This window comes from Danio aesculapii, chromosome 8 (genome assembly GCF_903798145.1).
Source record: "Danio aesculapii chromosome 8, fDanAes4.1, whole genome shotgun sequence".
NCBI classification, from domain to species: Eukaryota; Metazoa; Chordata; class Actinopteri; order Cypriniformes; family Danionidae; genus Danio; species Danio aesculapii.
The window spans coordinates 54259142-54281111 of NC_079442.1; the positions used below are offsets into that span (position 1 = coordinate 54259142).

The 21970-nt window shown below is 34.5% G+C and overlaps 3 protein-coding genes across 4 annotated transcripts in view; 1 reads left to right on the forward strand and 2 right to left on the reverse strand.

The window, feature by feature from the left end:
- lrrc2 (leucine rich repeat containing 2) overlaps nt 1–21970 on the reverse strand; it is a 148010-nt gene that overhangs the window by 27340 nt on the left and 98700 nt on the right. The window lies entirely within an intron of this gene.
- Nucleotides 1512–7758, forward strand: LOC130233952 (protein FAM240B). Of its 2 annotated transcripts, none has more exons than XM_056464225.1 (3): nt 1512–1629; nt 2295–2448; nt 7601–7758. In XM_056464225.1, exons 2-3 carry the CDS (start codon nt 2327–2329, stop codon nt 7692–7694), a joined length of 216 nt encoding a protein of 71 aa, XP_056320200.1. In that variant the 5' UTR covers nt 1512–1629; nt 2295–2326; the 3' UTR covers nt 7695–7758. The 2 variants fall into 2 exon arrangements, with proteins under 2 accessions (XP_056320200.1, XP_056320201.1); XM_056464226.1 differs by having other exon boundaries at nt 2322–2448.
- Nucleotides 8620–21964, reverse strand: srp19 (signal recognition particle 19). Its single transcript, XM_056464224.1, has 5 exons — nt 21825–21964; nt 20462–20537; nt 20183–20254; nt 18977–19085; nt 8620–10160 (listed from the first exon to the last, which is right to left on the reverse strand). Exons 1-5 carry the CDS (start codon nt 21860–21862, stop codon nt 10030–10032), a joined length of 426 nt encoding a protein of 141 aa, XP_056320199.1. The 5' UTR covers nt 21863–21964; the 3' UTR covers nt 8620–10029.

A 21970-nucleotide genomic window follows, 5' to 3' on the forward strand; every position in this document is an offset into this window, starting at 1 on the left:
ATATGTATTAATACAACAATTCTGTCTGGTTCTTGAATCTGATTGGCTGATAGCCGTGCAATTTTTTTATTATTTATTATATTTTGACAGTAACAGCACTCGACCAGCCTCTTCACCTTTTACCCTTGTGTATTACTCCGCCCACATACAGCAAAAAGCAGAGGACACTCTACAGTTTGACAAATATTGCTGCTGTTGGGCAACATAATGTACTTTTGAGGCTTTTATAGTCAAGAATGTAGCTGTTTAGATTGCAACTGTGCAGTTTATTTACAAGAATAGTGTCAATTTCAAAATATTCATAGTGTCTGAGAGACAGCGCATCGGTGGCCATTAGCCTGTTTTTGAGCAAAGACAGTTGACCATGTTTATCCACAAGATGGTGACAGAGATCACATAATAAGCCCTTAGAGAAAATCAGCGTATATTGAAACTACAGCTGATCAAATCAATATTAAACAGGTAAATGACTTTCTAAGTCTGTCTCTCTCTTTAGTATGTTGTACTGCTGTATTTATATCATATAATTAGAGTGTATTATTGAGTGTGAGATGGGACTCGCATATCAAGATTGTGTGTTGTGTTGGCAGAAAGAAAGAAGAAATGCCTGCATGTGTTTAGCGCTTTTCCTTATCGCAAACACAACAGCAGTGTGGTAGTGATTGTGCCGCTTTTTTCGGGGTTATTATTGTGATATAACCATTGCAACAGAAATACTGTAGACTGTAATAGACTGTAGGGAGATATCTCTGTAGACTGATGGCATTTCATGCTGTTCAGCCTTATAATCTTAAAATGTGAGCAAATCAGCTGTTTTGTCATCACTTTAGACATTACGCTAGAGAGAATCACTCAAACAGTTGGTGAATCAGTAACGGCTTCTGCTGTTCTGACGTCAGCTGCAGATGAATGGCGGAAGAAAGTAGTTCCTCATACAAAAGGGTTTTGAGACTCTCCGTGAGTGATTTATTTATTTATTTTTTATTTTTTTTATACACGATTGTGCCGTCAAACTGTTGTATAAATGCAATATCACACTCATAGCAGTGCAATATGGCTGTATATCAGCACTGGTGGGACACTAAGGCACTCAGCCTGCGGCCTCGTGCCAACACACGCCTCCCACCAGTGCTGATATACAGCCACATCGCACTGCGACGAGTGTGTGTGTGTGTATATATATATATATATATTTATATATGTATATATGTGTGTGTATATATGTATATTTGTGTGTCTGTGTGTGTGTATATAAATGTGTTTGTATATATATATCTATAAACACATTTATATACACACACACACACATATATATATATATATGTATAGATTGATAGATATTACAATCAAGCATGCTTAAAGTACTATGATGCATTACTTTGCTTGTAAACTACCACATCTAGTTACTAGTTACTGTACCACAAGATTGTAATCTATTACTTTTAAAGTAAATTTCAGAGTGAAGACAGCCTCGAGGAGGAGCTGAGAAACTGACAGGAGACGCTGATAGTATACACACACACACACACCGAGAGGACGATGAGGAGACGCTGATATTATAAACACACAGACAGAGAGGACGATGAGGAGACGATCACTACAGGACTGCTGATCTACTGAAATCACCAGGTGAACACACACATACACACACACACACACACACTTTATTTGGAATACTGATTAAAACAACACAGCATCCAAATAATCACAAAGAGTCTGTCGTGTTTCACAGTACTAACCATGTGTAGAGAGACAACGTGACTAAATAATGTAGTAACAAATAGTCAAATAATCAGTAGTCATTTGTACAACAGATAACATATCTAAGCATATGACATCGTCTTTTCCAAAAATGACAACTACTAGTTATTGCAGACATTATTATTCACAGCATCCAAATAGTCTCAATTATGCTTCAAAGTACTAACAATAGCATGACTAAATGTAGTTTATTATTAATAATAATAATAATGAGTCGTTTGTACACACACACACACACACACACACACACACACACACACCTTTGATTATTTTATTTTGCAGTGACTATTACTGATTAAAACAACACCACATCTAAACAATCACAGACTTGTTATTTTGTGTTTCACACTCCTGTGCAAATACATAACATGACTAGATATCCTTTACACTATACTTACTTTGCTTGTCTTAGGGAAACACTCACTTAAATAAAAGAAAAGCCTTTATGCAGTGTTCTCAGTCCAGCAATCTGTGATCTCTCTCTCTCTCTCTCTCTCTCTCTCTCTCTCTCTCTCTCACACACACACACACAGCACTTACTGTTGTGTGTGTGTTTGCAGATGAGATGAGTTCAGCTCTCATTCACGATAAACTCTTCATTAAGACCTTCTGGGAGCAGAAAATCCACAGTCACCATCATCTGACAGAAGCAGAAGAGGACAGAATGAAGAAGAGCGCACTCACCAAGTACAGCACTTCACCATCTCTCACACCAGAATATAAGCTTTTCATTGAGTCATTGAGCAGACGCTTTTGTCCAAACAACTTACAATTGATTTGACAAGAAAAGGAAATACACACAGCAAGTGCTGATTATACAGAGCAACTGCACTGTAAACACGCAACTTGTTGACTTTAAAAAGTGAGTGAACATAAATACACAATTATTTATTATTAAATATTTTAGTAATTATGAATAATTAGAATAAACTCTTCATATACCCCTGAATATTCCACACTGCCCATATTCTTGTCTCTGCTAGATTTTGATTTGTATTATTATTTTGATGCTGCACATTGGAGCGGGTGAGAAGGGACATTCGGTGCGCTGTTTTCTGATCCGTTATTTAATATCCCGCGTCCTGCTGAGGACAGAAGATTAACAAAATAACAGACCTCAAATGCAATAATCCATGTTGAGACAGCGGCAGGTGTGGAAATACATTCAGACACACACACACACACACACACACACACAGCCAATTATACTTGCGTAACAGTGGGCTAAAGATATCACATTTACTTTTTGAGCCTAAAAGTTCAAATGATTAACCATTTAATGATCGATCATTACACTGTTCGCAGTATAGTTTTAGGAAAGTAGAAAGTATTGATATTTACGTTTCAAAAGATTGTTTAAAATCAATCAGCTTGTTTATTTGTGAGATCTGAAAAATAAAATGCATCACTTTCTGAGATATTATTCAGCATTATTGTGCAAGCTGATGAGTAATTATATTTCTGATTGTTTTGCATTATTGTAATTATAAAATTCCTATAAATCATCATATTTTAGTGATTTCTGAAGGATCATGTGATTGAAGACTGAAGTTATGATGCTAAAAATTCTGCTCTATCACGGTTTTAAATGATAGTTTACTGTATGTTAAAATGATTAATTACAGAAACGTTCCAAGCATTTTCCTTTAAGATCATTTGGAACGATGAACAAAATCTAGCGTAGCAGGGTTAACGCTAACACAGTTGACAGTAACAGAGTTGACAGTAACAGTCGATGATAACAGAGTTGACAGTAACAGAGTTGACAGTAACACAGTTGACAATAACACAGTTGACAGTAACAGAGTTGACAGTAACAGTCGATGATAACAGAGTTGACAGTAACAGAGTTAACAATAACAGAGTTGACAGTAACAGTCAACAATAACAGAGTTGACAATAACAGAGTTGACAGTAACAGAGTTGACAGTAACAGTCGACAATAACAGAGTTGACAATAACAGAGTTGACAGTAACAGTCGACAATAACAGAGTTGACAATAACAGAGTTGACAGTAACAGAGTTGACAGTAACAGTCGACAATAACAGAGTTGACAATAACAGAGTTGACAGTAACAGAGTTAACGATAACAGAGTTGACAGTAACAGAGTTGAAAGTAACAGAGTTGACGGTAACAGAGTTGACGGTAACAGAGTTGACGGTAACAGAGTTGACGATAACAGAGTTGACAGTAACAGAGTTGACAATAACAGAGTTGACAGTAACAGAGTTGACAATAACAGAGTTGACAGTAACAGTTGACAGTAACAGAGTTGACGGTAACAGAGTTGACGGTAACAGAGTTGACGGTATCAGAGTTGACGATAACAGAGTTGACGGTAACAAGTTGACGGTAACAAGTTGACGGTAACAGAGTTGACGATAACAGAGTTGACAGTAACAGAGTTGACAATAACAGAGTTGACGGTAACAGAGTTGACGGTAACAGAGTTGACGGTAACAAGTTGACGGTAACAGAGTTGACGATAACAGAGTTGACAGTAACAGAGTTAACGATAACAGAGTTGACGATAACAAGTTGACGGTAACAAGTTGACGGTAACAGAGTTGACGATAACAGAGTTGACAGTAACAGAGTTGACGGTAACAGAGTTGACGGTAACAGAGTTGACGGTAACAGAGTTGACGGTAACAGTTGACAGTAACAGAGTTAACGATAACAGAGTTGACAGTAACAGTCGACAGTAACAGAGTTGACCGTAACAGAATTGACGATAAAAGAGTCGACAATAGCAGAGTTGACAATAACAGAGTTGACAGTAACAGTTGACAGTAACAGAGTTAACGATAACAGAGTTGACAGTAACAGTAGACAATAACAGAGTTGACAGTAACAGAGTTGACCGTAACAGTCGACAATAACAGAGTTGACAATAACAGAGTTGACAGTAACAGTCGACAATAAAAGAGTTGACAATAACAGAGTTGACAGTAACAGTTGACAATAACAGAGTTAACGATAACAGAGTTGACAGTAACAGTAGACAATAACAGAGTTGACAATAACAGAGTTGACAGTAACAGTCGACAATAACAGAGTTGACAATAACAGAGTTGACAGTAACAGTCGACAATAACAGAGTTGACAATAACAGAGTTGACAGTAACAGTTGACAGTAACAGAGTTAACGATAACAGAGTTGACAGTAACAGTCGACAATAACAGAGTTGACAATAACAGAGTTGACAGTAACAGTCGACAATAACAGAGTTGACAATAACAGAGTTGACAGTAACAGTCGACAATAACAGAGTTGACAATAACAGAGTTGACAGTAACAGTTGACAGTAACAGAGTTAACGATAACAGAGTTGACAGTAACAGAGTTGACAGTAACAGAGTTGACAATAACACAGTTGACAGTAACAGAGTTGACAGTAACAGTCGATGATAACAGAGTTGACAGTAACAGAGTTGACAGTAACAGAGTTGACCGTAACAGAGTTGACCGTAACAGAATTGACGATAAAAGAGTTGACAGTAACAGAGTTGACAATAACAGAGTTGACAGTAACAGTTGACAGTAACAGAGTTAACGATAACAGAGTTGACAGTAACAGAGTTGACAGTAACAGAGTTGACGATAATAGAGTTGACAGTAACAGAGTTGACGGTAACAGAGTTGGCGGTAACAGAGTTGACGATAACAGAGTTGACGATAACAGAGTTGACGGTAACAGAGTTGACGATAACAGAGTTGACGGTAACAGTTGACAGTAACAGAGTTAACGATAACAGAGTTGACAGTAACAGTTGACAGTAACAGAGTTGACAGTAACAGAGTTGACAGTAACAGAGTTGACGGTAACAGAGTTGACGATAATAGAGTTGACAGTAACAGAGTTGACGATAACAGAGTTGACGATAACAGAGTTGACGATAACAGAGTTGACGATAACAGAGTTGACGGTAACAGAGTTGACGGTAACAGTCGACAGTAACAGAGTTGACAGTAACAGAGTTGACGGTAACAGAGTTGACGGTAACAGAGTTGACGGTAACAGAGTCGACGGTAACAGAGTCGACGGTAACAGAGTCGACGGTAACAGAGTCGACGGTAACAGAGTCGACGGTAACAGAGTCGACGGTAACAGAGTCGACGGTAACAGAGTCGACGGTAACCGAGTCGACGGTAACCGAGTCGACGGTAACCGAGTCGACGGTAACCGAGTCGACGGTTAAGCTACGGTCACACTGGGCTTTGTGTGTGCGAAATTCTGTCGTGCGGCGCTGCGAAAAGGGGCGGCATTAAACAAGATGATTTACATTTAAAAAAACAAGTGATTGCTCCATGTTTTAAATTTCTGTCCAGAGAGGTCGTGTTTTGATCCTCGATTGGTCTCACGCAGTCAAGTGATGCGATTTCGCAGGTCAGAGTTCACAAAGCTTGAACTTTGCACCACAGCAACATGCGAAACTTGACGCATGACCCCGCGTTTCCATCCTGACGCATTCGCGTGCGTATGAATGGAAGTCTATGGGAAGAAAAGTCAAGTGTGACCGCAGCTTAACAGAGTTGATGGTAACAGAGTTGACAGTAACAGAGTCGACACATAATTAATCTAAACATTTTGCTCAAACTAATGAGAATTATAACACATCTTAATGCCTTTCAGAGTTTGCCATCACAGTCACATGCTTTTCCTATCAGTGCTTCATAGATTGTTCTGCCTGTTTATAACTGATGGAACAGAGTTGACCAGAATGTAGAGACACACTAAATTAAATTGATTACTTGAATTACAAATAATACCAAAAACAGATGAACATGCAAATGTTTAACTTAGTAGACAATGCGCACACACACACACACACACACACACACACACACACACACAAATAATGATTAGGCTTCAATATTAGATCATAATTGAAGCTGAATGTACGAGTCAGGAAGCGGACAGTCAAAAATAGATATAGTGGAGTCTTTAAGTTAATATTTTCAACACAAAATGTCACTAAATACACATACAAACATTTTTCATTAGAGATTGATGTAGTGTTATTCAAAATTAATTAAACTTTTAATAATAGAAGGTACTCAAAGATGCTAATTGTACCCACGATTCTATAATCTAACAATAAATATCTAATAGTCGACCAGTAGGGTAAGAAAAAACTTTACAGTAACTTAACATACAATCATGGCTCAGTGGTTAGCACTGTGTCCTTACAGCAAGAAGGTTGCTGGTTCGAGTCCCGGCTGGGTCAATTGGTGTTTCTTTGTGGAGTTGGCATGTTCGGGTGGCACTCCGGGTGCTCCGATTTCCCCCACAGTTCAAACACATGTGCTATAGGGGAATTAACAACATTGGCCATAGTGTATGAGTGTGTGCGTGTGTGTATGGGTGTTTCCCAGTACTGGGTTGTGGCTGGAAGGGCATCCGCTGTGTAAAACAAATGCTGGAATAGTTGGTGGTTCATTCCACTGTGGCGACGTCTGATGAATAAGAGACTAAGCTGAAGGAAAATGAATAACATGCAATCATATCGGTTTCTTAATAAACATTCATTATACAAAACAACAACACTGTAAAGAGTCATGTGCAATCTTTTAGTTTGATTAATGATCCTCCTTTTCAAACATTTGCCTTAAAACATTTCCTAAATCAAATCTCATTTAAAAATACAGATTCTATTAAAAATGTTTCATCATCAAAATAATCTCACACGAGTCCCAAATATGTTTTTCTTCCCCTTTCGATAGATGTGAGTGTGTGAGTAGTTACTTGAACTAAAAACCGGAAAGAAACCCATTTTTTCAGTGTTGAGTGGTCCTGTTTGTACTAACTCCTATTTGGTCTGTATGTTTCAGGCTGCGTGACGAGTGGCTCACGAGATTGGAGACTCGGACCAAACATCTGAAGAATTTTGGCGACAATCGAGGCTCAAATCCAGCGAGCGTCTGACAAAACCCCCTCAGTGTGATCTGAACAGATGAGAAGAGCTCAATAAACACACGAGTGTCTCCGACTTCTGTTCTGCTCTCTTTATTTGACATCAGATGGAAATATTGATTAACAGGTGTGCTGAAGGACGCGCCGCTGCTATTTCACAGCGCGTTACAGTCGTGTCAAACACTGATCCTCCACACACACTCGCAGACGTGCTGAAAGACGCGACACACGAGCTGTGAATGTATTTTAGGCTCCGTCAGCACTCATTTAAACCCCATCCATCATCATCATCATTAACACAAACACTAATCAGGGCACTGCAGAAAATAAACAAGCTTTTCTTATTTAGAGCTTTGGTCCTGTTTCTAGTCCAAATATCGGAATATTCTTAAATATTCAAAAAAATTTGTTTTCATAAATGTCAAAATTTATTATTTTTTTTTTTTTAAACCTAAATAATTTACTTCTCATTTCTGGTTAAAAATAATAATAATCTGCCTGTTGCAAGAACATAAATAAGATTAGTGCTTATGTGACGAGCAAAAATACTGTTTCATTTTCAGAAATATGGAGTCAAAATTAAGAGTTTTTCCTTAAAACAAGCTAAATAATCTGCTAACGAGGCAAGTAATAATCTTGTTTTCAGTTTATTAGCATTTTATAGACTAATAATTGTTCATATATATTTATTTCTGAAAAAAAATCCCTGCAAAACAAGCAGAATCATCTGGTGTTGGCAAAAGTAAAACAAATAAATAAACAATTATTATTATCATTTTCTAGACGAGTAAAAATCTTGTTTTGTTTTCAGAAATGATGAGGATAAAGTAAATGAGTAAAAAAAAAATAAGCTAAATAATTCTGACTTTGTTTCTGAATATATATATATATATATATATATATATATATATATATATATATATATATATATATATATATATATATATATATAAAATAATAATCTGCCAGCGGCATAAATCAAATCATTTTGTTTTTGCTTTGAAATAAGATTTGCATTTCTTGACATGGAAAAATACTATTTTATTTTCAGAAATATTGAGGCAAAAGTAAGAGTTTTTCCTTAAAACAAGCAAAATAATCTGCCATTGAGGTGAGAAACAATCCTGTTTTTGTTATTTTTGTTTATTTATGCTGTAAATTTTTATTTATTATTTCTGGAACATTTTTCCCTGTAAAACCAGCAAAAGTAAAACAATTGTATTAGAAACAATATTTTTACTCAGGTAGAAAATGATCATCTTGTTTTGTTTTCAGAAATGATGAGGATAAATTAAATGTGTGTAAAAAAAGGCTAAATAATTTTGAATGTTTCTGAATATATTAAATAATAATCTGCCGGCTGCATAAATCAAATCATTTTGATTTCATTTGAAATATGATTAGAATTTTTTTGACATGGAAAAATACAGTTTAATTTTCAGAAATATTGAGTCAAAATTAAGAGTAAAACAAGCTAAATCATCTGCTGTTGACTAAAAAAAAATAAAAAATTTGTCATTTGCAATAAGAATTTTAGCATTTTCATGAAGTAAAAATACCGTTTTATTTTTAGAAGTCAAAATTGAGAAAACTTTACCTAAAACAAGCTAAATAATCTGCCAATGGGGAATCTTGTTTTCAGTTTTCAGTTCATAAATGTTTTATAGACAAGTAAAAATGTAGTTTTGTTTTCAGAAATAAGGCTAAGCTACGTAAAAAAAAACAAGTGAAATAATTGACATTGTCTGAATATTTAATGAAATAATCTGCCAGGAGCATAAATCAAATAACTTTGGAATTTGGTTTGAAATAAGATTAGGATTTTCTACACAATAAATGTTTTTTTTTCTACAGAAATAATGTAAAAATTAAATGAGTTTTATTCTACAAGCAAAATAATCTGTCAGTGATGCAAGCAAAATAGTCATGTTTCACTTTGAAATGAGTTCATTAACATTTTATACACAATTTCTATCCTTTCTGAAAATAAACAATGTTGTTTTTGGTTAGAAATAAACGGATTATTTTGCTTGTTTTAAAGAAAAACTCCCTTAATTGTGACTCATTATGTCTGAAAACAAAACTATATGTTTACATGTCTAGAAAAGTTTTAAGTATCTGTAGATATCTGGACTAGACAACAAGACAAAGACTCAAAGTAAGATTTTTCTGCAGTGTTTAGCTCTCCATAGCTCAGAAAATATCCCAAAATAAAGAAAAACAGTCCGGTGCCCAAATCAAACTCTCTCTGTGTGTGTTAATAATGAAAACCAACATCTGGAGTCCAACAGATATCCTCCAAAACGAACTGATCTCCTTTCTCCAGTGTTCATCCGCTGTGTAATGTTTACTTCTTCTTCTTCTTCCCTTTCTTTCCTCCTTCTCCCTGCTGCGCTCCGGCTTCGGCTCCACCGCTCTTCTGCGTTCGGCTCTTCAGTTTGGGAATCATTTCAGCCACATAAAACATCACATCCTTTCCTGAGGACACAGAACGGGGTAACACTTTACAATACGGATAAATTAGTTCATGAATTACACTCTCACTGAGAATTTTCTTCTTTCTAGTCCAAATATCTAAACGTTCTTAAATCAAGAAGCATTTTCTAGACAAGCAAAAATATTGTTTTGTTTTAAGAAATCTAAATTAAGTGAAATTTTTCTTAAAACAAGCTAAATAATCTCATTTTTGCTTCAACATAAGTTTATTTTAATTTAATTGAACTAAACTACAAAAGCTTTCATTAATCTTGCAATCATTTTATAGTTGATGCCTAATAATGTGTTAAAATGGTTTTCATTGTTTGTAGCTTGTGAACACAGCTTACCCATACTTGTAGTTCTAATAAATTCATGTCCAATGCGTAATGTAATGGGTAATATTACCACAGCTCTGTTATATCATAAGAATAGGTGTTATTCTTAACAACAACAACACAATATTCTTCATTTATTAACTCTTTCCTCTTTTTTAAAGCATTTCTGATGACTCTCACCTAAATCTGACAGCCCTCAGAATATTTTCAGCAAGGAATATTAGAGCATATATCAAAATAAAGAACCAACCCTCTGCTTTCAACCAAAACAAAGCATTTCTTTAAGTGTTCATGTTTTAAACCCACTTAAATGCAGGTAGGTGTCATGAAAAATTTATTTATGAAAATTAGAAAAATGTATTTTTATAAAAGTATATATAGTATATATATATAGTATATAATACACACACACTAGGCATGGGCCGGTTCTGAGATTCTGACGGTATGGTGACCTTGGATAAAAATATCATGGTATCACGGTATTGCGATTACTATTCTAAAATAAGTTCTTTTTAAATATCTGGGGGAAAACAACAACTCTTTTTCCCCTTTGAACACATTATATTTTATTTAGTGAAAGATTTAGAATATTTGGAGCAGTAAACATGTCCGGCTAAATAATTCAACTGAATCACTGACTCAAATGAATCAAAAACACAGATTTATTTACAATTTAAAACAGCATCTTTGGATGTCATTTCTGCTGGACATACTGTTGTCCTAAAAAAAATGTAAATAAAAAATCTTACACATACCTTAGGAATGGTATTACAGAAAAAATTGGTGGTTTTAAAATATGGCGGCAAATCAATGCCAATATTAATCGAGCGCAGCGGTGATGTTTGCGCGCGAGGAGAAGTGAACCGTAAGCAGATTACAGATCTACACGCGAGAAAACTACAGGTCGCGAGCGCACAGGGGAACTTCACGCGCGCGCTCAACTGATCCAGCGCGAAGAAAACAAGTCCCGCGCGCGCACCTCATCATCTGTGCGCACGATGTACCCTCTCGCGAGCGAGGTCATGCCTACAGCGCGCGCGCGCGATCAGTTCTCTCCGCTCGCTCGCTGGTTCTTCTCTCTGCTCGCGCGAAACATTTTGGAATTTTGTCAGTCCTGGGGCGGGACTTGGTTCACTTGTTATCTCTAGCGCTATTGGCTACTCTACCTTTCCGGAAGTTAGCCGGGATTGGACGCCGATTAAACGACGAACCATAATTCACGTGATCTTATCATCACTTTAACAAACATGGCTTCAACGGACCAGCACGTTTTTTTTTTTTATTAGATCTTATAAGAACATACAGAACAAATAACAAATGACCGAACAAAGAAACATCTTATTCATCTAGAAAGTCCAAATAGCAGCATTCACACAAAAAAAAAAAAAAAAAAACAGAAAAAGAAAAACAAATAAATAAATAAATAAATATATATATATATATATATATATATATATATATATATATATATATATATATATATATATATATATATATATATATATATATATATATATATATAAAAAAATAATAATAATAAAATTGAAATAAATAAAAAGCAAAATACAATGCACTGTAATACATAGGGGTCAATCATTAAACAATGCCTTTAACAGACTACACAGTTTAAGGGCTTTTTTATGTCTCATCAGCTTTAAGGAATTGAAGAAGACCATTAAATCTTTGTGGAAAAGCAGAAAAGTGGGGGGGTTATTAAAAAATCTGCATTTATGAATGAAATAGTTTGCCATAGTCACAATATTGTTAGCCAAAAATTCCAGCTCAGAATTCTGACAAAAGATAAATATTTTACAGTTTTAAAATCAAAATCAGGTATTACATATTTTAATCTTAACCAAACAGTAATGTCATCCCATAACTTTTTTGAAAATTTGCATAAATAAAACAAATGTTCCAATGACTCTATGTCTGCTTCACAAAATGTACAAACGTTACAATCCAAATTAAATCTGTGTCTGAGGAACTCATTACAAGGATAAATATCGTTAATAATTTTAAACTGAACTTCTTTTGCCTTTGGTAGAAGTGGAAAAGAGAGAAATCTTGTTCGAATTCGAACCACCTTGTCTTCCGGAAAATCTAAAACAAGGGGTCTTTTCTTAACTTTAGAAGGGAAAAGCTGTGTATTTACTAACCTTCTCAAGGTCTTATTATTACAGCTCTGCCCAGTAAAATTAATACCAGAAATAATAAGGTTGCCCAATCTTGGTATCACAGAAGAATAACCCAATTCCCCTTTGATTAGCTGAACCAAACCACCAGGAATAGCTTTCAACAAAGACAAATACAATTTCTGAGTACAAATAATATGGTATTTTTCACAAAAATCCTCATAATTGAGGAAATTTCCAACCCCATCCAAAATATGTAAAATAGACCAAACACCTTTGTCCATCCACTCTTGAAAAAACACAGATTTCCTCTTAATAAGTATATACTTATTATTCCACAAAGAACAGCTATGTGGCGAAAAATTATGTTTGTATATTAACTTCCAATATAGTAATACCTGACTATGAAAAGATGACAATTTACACTTTAACTTTGATGGCTCAAAATCGCACCTTAAAAGAAAGTCTATGCCCCCAAAGAAATCAAAAATTTTAGAAGAAAACCTAAACCAGAAAGAATGTTTATGTCGAAGGAAGGTTTGAAGCCATTTTAGCTTAAGGGTACCATTCATAACATCAAAATCAATTACATTCAATCCACCCTCATTGATTGGTTTCACTACATCTGATTTTCTTAGAAAATGATGCTTATTTTTCCATAGAAATTTATATTGCATTTGATTCAGATTTTTAACGTACCTATCAGAAATACTTAAAGAAAAAGCTGGGTAAATCATCCTGGAAAGTGCTTCTGACTTTTGTAAAAGAATTCTACCAAAAATAGATAGATCCCTTTGAACCCACAAATTTAATATTTTTTGACTTTTTATCAAATTATCCATCAAATTAGCTTTTTCCCTAACTTTAGGGTCTTTAGAAATAACAACACCCAAGTATTTTACCTCATTTTTAACTGGAATATTGAACAGTTGTGTTTCGGTATGGTTATGGATTGCCATCAGCTCACATTTTTTTAAATTCAATTGCAGACCAGAAGCATTTGAAAAATGAGACACCAGATTAATGGCAACTGGAATCTGCTCTGCATTACTGAGAAACAGGGTGGTATCGTCTGCTAGTTGACTTATTATTAATTGACTCCCTAAAACATTCAAAGGTCTGATAGCTCTGCAATTTTTAACATACAATGCTAATAATTCAGCTACTAAAATAAATAAATACGGGCTTGTTGGATCCCCTTGTCTGATGCCTCTATTAATATTAAACCTCTTCGAAGTCCCAAATGGTAATGATACTGAACTATTTATGTCTTTATATAACATTTCTATTACTTTAACAAATTTATGACCAAAACCAAAAAATTTCAATGTATGTAAAATAAAATTATGTTCTACAGTATCGAATGCCTTGTAGAAGTCAAGAAATAAAACAAACCCATCCTCTTTAATTAAATGTCCATAATCAATTAGATCTAAGACAAGTCTAATGTTGTTGTGAATTAGCCTTCCTTTAATAAAACCAGACTGCGTTTCACTTATAACTTGATTCAATCTAAATTTCAATCTATTAGCTATAGCAGATGTAAGAATTTTATAATCCACATTGAGTAGAGTAATCGGCCTCAAATTCTCAATAATTCTTTTATCTTTGTTTGCCTTTGGAATAAGAATAATTAAGCCCTGTTTCATAGTTGTAAGTAAAGTATTCGAATTAAAACACTCTTTTAATGCTGCAAATAACAACTGTTTTATATCCTCCCAAAAAAATTTGTAGAAGTTAGTAGTCAACCCATCCTGACCAGGAGACTTACCCAAACACATTTTTTTAATAGCTGCTTCAAGTTCCTCTAGCTTCAAATCCTCATCACACATTTCTTTAAATTTAATATCTATCTGTGGGATATAATCTTTAACCTTTTCTAGAAATTGAATAGCATTATTTTCAGAATATGATGAAGAATAAATATTACTATAAAATGAATATATTTCCTCAGATATCAGTTTAGAATCCGTAATTATTGTATCCTTAATAACTAAAGTATGAATTGCATTACTTTGCTGTCTCCTCTTTTCTAATTGACAAAAGTAAGCTGTGTTCTTCTCTCCTTCTTCCATCCATTTTGCCCGAGACCTTACAAAAGCTCCTTGTGCTTTCATTACATACATGCTGTCTAATTTAGCTTGAAGAGTGATTAATTTTTCCACATCTTTAACCTTATCATGTGTGTTACAGCAATCATTAATTTCCTGAATTATTCTTAATTCTTTTTGCAATATATCGCTTCTCTTTTGTTTACCAAACCGAATTGAAATTTCCCTTGTTTTAAATTTAAAATACTCCCATTTAATCCCACTGGAATTTAAAGAGAAATCATTCTCAACCTCACTAATTAGGTTTCTAATTTGACTACAATAAACTTTATCCTTTAAAAGTTCTGCATTGAACTTCCAATAGTCTTTCTTAGTAGTATTTTTTCTTACTGGTGTCAAAGTTAATGAAATCAAACAGTGATCTGTCAATGGTGCAGCAGAAATTAAAACCTGGTTCGCAAGCTCCAGATATTCCTCAGTTATGAGCCAAAAATCTATTCTTGACCTAGATGACCCATTAGGTTTAATCCAAGAGAACTGATTGGTATTAGGATTCTTGACTCTCCATACATCTATAAGAGAGTTAACTTGGCAAAATTCCTGAATAATACTATTAAGACGATGACTTGTAAAACTAGAAGGAGATCTATCCATCCATTCATCAGGTGCCAAGTTAAAATCACCTCCAATTAGTACCAAATTTGTATTGAATTTCAATTTAAATTGTAAAACAACCTCTGTTAGATCGGATAATAAAGACTTGTTTTGCCCAGCACTATTATAGCCATACACATTCACTATAATAACAAAAATACCTTCACTGTTAATCAAAGCAGTAAGCCAATGACCATTCTCATCAGACTGAAAAGTCACAACCTTCCCAGGACAATTGTTGAGGCATATGGCGACACCTGCTGATCGATTAGAGGCATGACTGAACAAGATTGTGTCTCCCCACTGTATTTTCCAAAAAGCTTCATCTTCAACAGTAGAATGAGTCTCTTGAAGAAACAAAAACTGTGAGTTCTGCCCCTTAGTAAACAAAAAAATAGCTTTCCGTTTTACTTTGTCCTTTAGACCCCTTGCATTCAGTGAACAAAAAGATAAACTAGATTTTAGTGAAAACATGTTCCACTGGAACTCACAGTGAACAAAGAAGAAATGTCACAGAACAGTCAGTATAGAATCGAAAGAAGAAGAAGAAAAAAACTTGCAACGCAAAACGAGTCTCTGAATAATAATCTTTTCCCTTATTCAAAGCTTTCATCATCCTGGAAAAATTTGCTTTCCCTCAATGAAAGCCAATGGACCCCGAAAGTACGCCACTTTCCCTTCTGCTCGAGCTTGTTTAATGCGTGGCCAGAGCACTTGCCTCGCCTCTCTGTCCTCTCTGATTAAATCCTCCGCAAAATGACAACCTGCCTCGTTGCACACTGATGATCCCTTGGACAGTTTCCAGATTTGATCTCTGTAGATTCTCTTTGAAAACTGCATGATGATTTGACGTGTGCGATTACCTTCTCTCCTGCCAATTCGATGGACTGTATCAACTGCTTCTTCCATTTCCCAGGGCACGCCAGGTGCAATCTTGGAGAGCAAGGTGATCACTACTTCTCTAGTATTCTCGTTCTGTTTCTCTGGAAGTCCTTTTATGCGTAAATTCCAGCGCCTTTTGTAGCGATCCAATTCTCCTACCCTAGATTTCAACTCTTTGTTTTCTTTTTGGAGATCAGAAAGCTCCAGTTCCAATTCAATTGCCTTCTGTTTTTGAGCCTTTAACTCCTCTTTAACTTCACATATGACGCTACAGTTCTCTTCCAATTTTTTCGTGACTTCTTCCAACTTTTCTTCCTGCTTGTCAAATCTTTTGCCGAGGGAGTAAATAGCCTCGAGAATATCTGCATTAGAGATATCTTCTTCGCTGTCAGAACGTGCTTTCTTCGAAATATGCATTTTACTGGGCGTAACAGGTAGATTCACTTCACCACAAACCTCCAGGAGACGCTTATTAGTTTCAGCACCTACTTCCATCACCTCCGCATAATCATGATCAAATTTGTCGCTGATCACAGCTGTATCCTCCGGTTTTCTTCCTCTACCCGCCATTTATAGATGATGAAAAAACAATTCGCTACCAATTAATTGGGGAAACTTTAAAGAACACTAAGAAACACTTTGAGACTCCGCCAGCTGTTACAAAATGCTGCTACCTAGTACGCCATCTTGGTCCGCCCCCCCCCCCCCCCCCCCCCCCCCCCCAGCACGTAAGTAATCATTTCATTTATTATGAAAATTATTGCCTTTGTTAGAAAAGGTAGTTATTAGAAACTTTATTAACAGGCGCCCTGTTTACTGACACATTGTCTTGTTAAATCAACTAATCTACTTAATCTTTAATTTATATTTAATTTACACAAAGCAAATTAAAATTTTTATTATGCTTACTTTGTAGTCAAAGTATCAATACTTCATCAATATATGCAATTGCACCATTGAAGGTAGTAAAACTACATTATTCACAAACTAGTGTATACTTTATATTTGGTATTCTGCTCAAATAAAGTATATAGCATTGCACACTGTATTTTTTATTTCACATTTAAGTTTTCATTATATAAATTTTGTTTAGAGGGAGCACTGCAAAAAATGCTTTTCTTACTTAGATTTTTTTGTCTTGTTTCTAGTATAAATATCTAAAATCTCTCATATCAAGAAGAATTTTCTTGACGAGCAAAACATATTGTCTTGTTTTGAGAAATAATATGCCAATGTGAGTTTTTCCTTAAAACAAGCAAAATAATCTGCCAATGGGGTAAGCAAATTAATCTTGTTTTTTCTTTTGACGTAAGATTATTTTGCTCACCCCATTGGCAAAAACTCAATTAATATTAACATATTATTTCTCAAAACAAGACAATATGCTGTGCTTGTGTAGAAAATTCTTCTTGATTTAGGAATTTTTAGATATTTGGACTAGAAACAAGACAAAAAAAATCTAAGTAAGAAAAGCATTTTTTGCAGTGCTCCCTCTAAACAAAATTTATATAATGAAAACTTAAATGTGAAATAAAAAATACAGTGTGCAATGCTATATACTTTATTTGAGCAGAATACCAAATATAAAGTATACACTAGTTTGTGAATAATGTAGTTTTACTACCTTCAATGGTGCAATTGCATATATTGATGAAGTATTGATACTTTGACTACAAAGTAAGCATAATAAAAATTTTAATTTGCTTTGTGTAAATTAAATATAAATTAAAGATTAAGTAGATTAGTTGATTTAACAAGACAATGTGTCAGTAAACAGGGCGCCTGTTAATAAAGTTTCTAATAACTACCTTTTCTAACAAAGGCAATAATTTTCATAATAAATGAAATGATTACTTACGTGCTGGTCCGTTGAAGCCATGTTTGTTAAAGTGATGATAAGATCACGTGAATTATGGTTCGTCGTTTAATCGGCGTCCAATCCCGGCTAACTTCCGGAAAGGTAGAGTAGCCAATAGCGCTAGAGATAACAAGTGAACCAAGTCCCGCCCCAGGACTGACAAAATTCCAAAATGTTTCGCGCGAGCAGAGAGAAGAACCAGCGAGCGAGCGGAGAGAACTGATCGCGCGCGCGCGCTGTAGGCATGACCTCGCTCGCGAGAGGGTACATCGTGCGCACAGATGATGAGGTGCGCGCGCGGGACTTGTTTTCTTCGCGCTGGATCAGTTGAGCGCGCGCGTGAAGTTCCCCTGTGCGCTCGCGAGCTGTAGTTTTCTCGCGTGTAGATCTGTAATCTGCTCACGGTTCACTTCTCCTCGCGCGCAAACATCACCGCTGCGCTCGATTAATATTGGCATTGATTTGCCGCCATATTAAAACCTTGACTTTTAAAAAACCACGGTCTACCTTGAAAACGGTTATCGTCCCATGCCTAACACACACACGAGCTCCACAACCGCAGGGAAAGAGTTAACTCAACAACATTATGGCATATTTTTTGTCAGTATTTTGTACCCTTGTTTGGTCTGAGAGTTAATGTAAAATGAACTACTGGATGTAAAATTTACATTTTAGCATATTATCCCTAAATTACATAACGCTACTTATCTACTTAGCTAGTTTCTATTATTTATTTTTACCGTTGTTTGGTCTCAGAGTTAATATAAAATTAATTACTGGACATAAATTTAACATTATGGCATATTTCCCCTGGATCACACAGCGCTACTTATCCACTCAGTTAATATCTATCTATTATTTATATTTACCATAATTTGATCTGAGTTAATGTAAAATGAATTACTAGATGTAAACTTGTCCTGGCAGAAGCTGCCGTCCTCCATTTTCAGCTGGACACGGACTCTTCCTCTAAACTGCACGTCTCTGTTCCATTCGCGCGGATACATACTATTCTGGAAGAGCAAAACATTTATTATAATTATGATACATTATTATTTCACTCAAACAGCACACTCACGACTGAAGACACAATAATTTGCCCTCCTGTGAAACTTAAGCTTTTTTTTCAGCACATTTTTGAAAATAATAGTTTTCATTTCTTTGATCATCATGATTAAATGCATGTAAAAATATTATATATATAATATAATATATATTTTTAAAGTTTTTATTTATGATTTTTCATTTTTGTTACAGAACAACCCCTTTCCCAACTATTTAACCTCTTACATATGAGGAAAGAAAAAAATAATGATATAAAAATGTAAAAAATTAAATAAGAAAAATAATACTGAACAAATAAAGAGTACCGCCATCATAAGTACCTTTTAGGGAACAATATTTTTGATAGAGATAAAAAAGGAAATACATAATAAATTAAATAAATGAAAAATATTTTCTACAGGGTCTATTGCATTTTTTTTTACAATTTTTTAAAGAAATAAAATAAATAAATAAGTTGAACAAAAGAATGAATAATAAAATATTTCTTATGGAGCTAATAATAGTTTTACAATATTTTCAATAGTAATAAAAAGCAAAAAATTAAATGAATGAAAACATTTATTTCTTAAGGCCGCAAATTATGTATTATTTACAATATTTTTTAAAATAGAAATCAAAAAGAAAATACATAATAAATTAAATGAATAAAAAAATATATTTCCTTAGGGGGCTGTTCAATTTTTTTCCAATTTTTTTTTAATAGGAATAAAAAATTGAATGAATGAATGAAAATATTTCATAAAAGATATTAATAATACAATAACATTAATATTATAATATTATTATAAAATTTACCTTAGCAATTAGTTATTTATTTTTTTTATTTCATACAAACTATAGGAAAAGGCTTTCTCCAGATGAAGAATATAATAGGAAACACCTAAAATGAATGTGAAAATGACCTTGCTATGTTAAACAGCACTTTAATTTAAAAAATAAATAAATAAAAGAATTACAATTTATTGAAATATTTAAAAAATAATTAAAACTTCACCGAAGGGCAAATAATAATTGTGTCTTCAGCTGTTAATAATAATATCCAGACCTCCACGTGAACATTGAGACCAGCAGCAGAGAGAACGCCCTGAATCTCAGCACACGTCGGGTTCTCCACCGCCTGAAACACACACACACAGAGAGAGAGAGAGATGACATAAACAGCTATATAGATGTATTACCTACAGTTTAATTTAACTTAAAATAGTCTGGCTTTTATTTATCCATGTTAAGCTGCTTTGATACAATCTACAACATTGTTTTTCTTCTTTATTTCTTTTGCACTCTCTACACACACACACACACACACACACACACACACACACACCTTCTCTGTAGGTATTCTTCTGCCTTCTGCTAATGTCTTCTTACTGTTGATGTACGCTGGATAAATGCACAAAAACCTGCAGGAGAAAACACACATTCAGTGTTCAGTGAACATCGTTAGGGAGCTTTTAGAGACAGAACAAAACTTTGCATTTACATTTCAATACATTGTTAATACAATATACCTTCAAAACACACATTATTTCAGATTTCTTATAATGGTTTTATTTTAAAGGGGCAGTTCACCCAAAAATATAAATTCTGTCATAATTTCCTTGTTCTTTGCTTGTTCCAAACCCGAGTCTCTGAAGATGAAGAAACAGCCACAGACTTCTATATAGTATTTTTTGTTCCTACTACTGATGTCAGCGCCTGCTTTTTTCCCCCAGAATATTTAGTTTTGTGTTCAGCAGAAGAAAAAGTTTACAAATGCTTCTGTTAAATTGAAATTAAATGGAACTGGTATTTTAGGAGTGAACTGTCTCTTTAAGAGATATTTAAAAATTATTTTGGAGCAGGCATGTCTAGAGTAACGTTAATGTCAAAAATATTTCGTCAAGTTTCAGACTTATTCGGTTTCTAGACCAACTTTTGTTGATAAATGTGTAATATTTTGACAGACACTGATCACTTTTTTATTGGAAAGTGAATGTTTATACAAGAAGACTAAATGTAGTTCATTTTAAACATTTTGAAAGTAATATTCATGTTGATTTGATTGAAATAAACATGCAGGTTTCAAATATAGAGACTCTTTGTGAACAATTACGAGGACTTTTCCAGCTGCATTCAGTCCAATAATATTGGTTATAGATCAATAGATGGATGGATGAATGAATGGATAGATAAATATAACATTCTTTAAGAACTTTCACATTCACTGATCAAGATACAACATTGTTTTATCACAGAAGACTCTAATGCTTCCTTTACACTATAAATACCGTTAAAACTGATACAAACAATCACATTTTAACCATTAAAACCACATAAAATGGTTTCTAGTGCATGTTTGGCACATATTTATTTGATATTTATTGGTTTTAACACGACACCAATATACAAGACCCACTGGATCAATACAGTTTCCATTAAAACCAATACAATGTCAATAACAAATCCTATGATGGGTTGTTTTTAGCTTTTCCAGCAGCCTATCCGCTTCAAATATTAACTGATTTATAGTTTAGCGATTGTGCAGGTCGAAAAAGACTGAGATGTGACCACATGAAACAGATTTTAAACGCATTAGACGTGTTAAAACATTAATTTTCAGCTTCAGAGGTAAACAGAGTCTCAGATGTGGTAAATATGTCAACACAGAATCGACTGCTGGATGAAACTCCGCGTCTCCCGTTACTGACCGTTCTTTATCCGCCGGATTTGTCGTTAAATACGCCATAACCTCCTCTGTTTTCTAGTTTAATCGCTGTTTGCGAAGCACACGTTTGATTCTGAAGCCACTGCAAGGCAAACTCTGATGACGAGTTTCTGTGACCGGTCACTTCCG

What these genes read in the sequence shown, in the direction of transcription:
- srp19 (XM_056464224.1), bottom strand. Translation starts at nt 21,862, where the DNA reads ATGGCGTATTTAACGACAAATCCGGCGGATAAAGAACG. An exon ending in GAAGAATACCTACAGAGAAG is followed by an intron (nt 20,255 to 20,461) that starts GTGTGTGTGTGT and finishes TGTGTGTTTCAG; the next exon opens with GCGGTGGAGAACCCGACGTG. An exon ending in CCAGGACAAGTTTACATCTA is followed by an intron (nt 10,161 to 18,976) that starts GTAATTCATTTT and finishes CTGTGTCCTCAG; the next exon opens with GAAAGGATGTGATGTTTTAT.
- LOC130233952 (XM_056464225.1), top strand. Translation starts at nt 2,327, where the DNA reads ATGAGTTCAGCTCTCATTCACGATAAACTCTTCATTAAGACCTTCTGG. An exon ending in AAGAAGAGCGCACTCACCAA is followed by an intron (nt 2,449 to 7,600) that starts GTACAGCACTTC and finishes TGTATGTTTCAG; the next exon opens with GCTGCGTGACGAGTGGCTCA.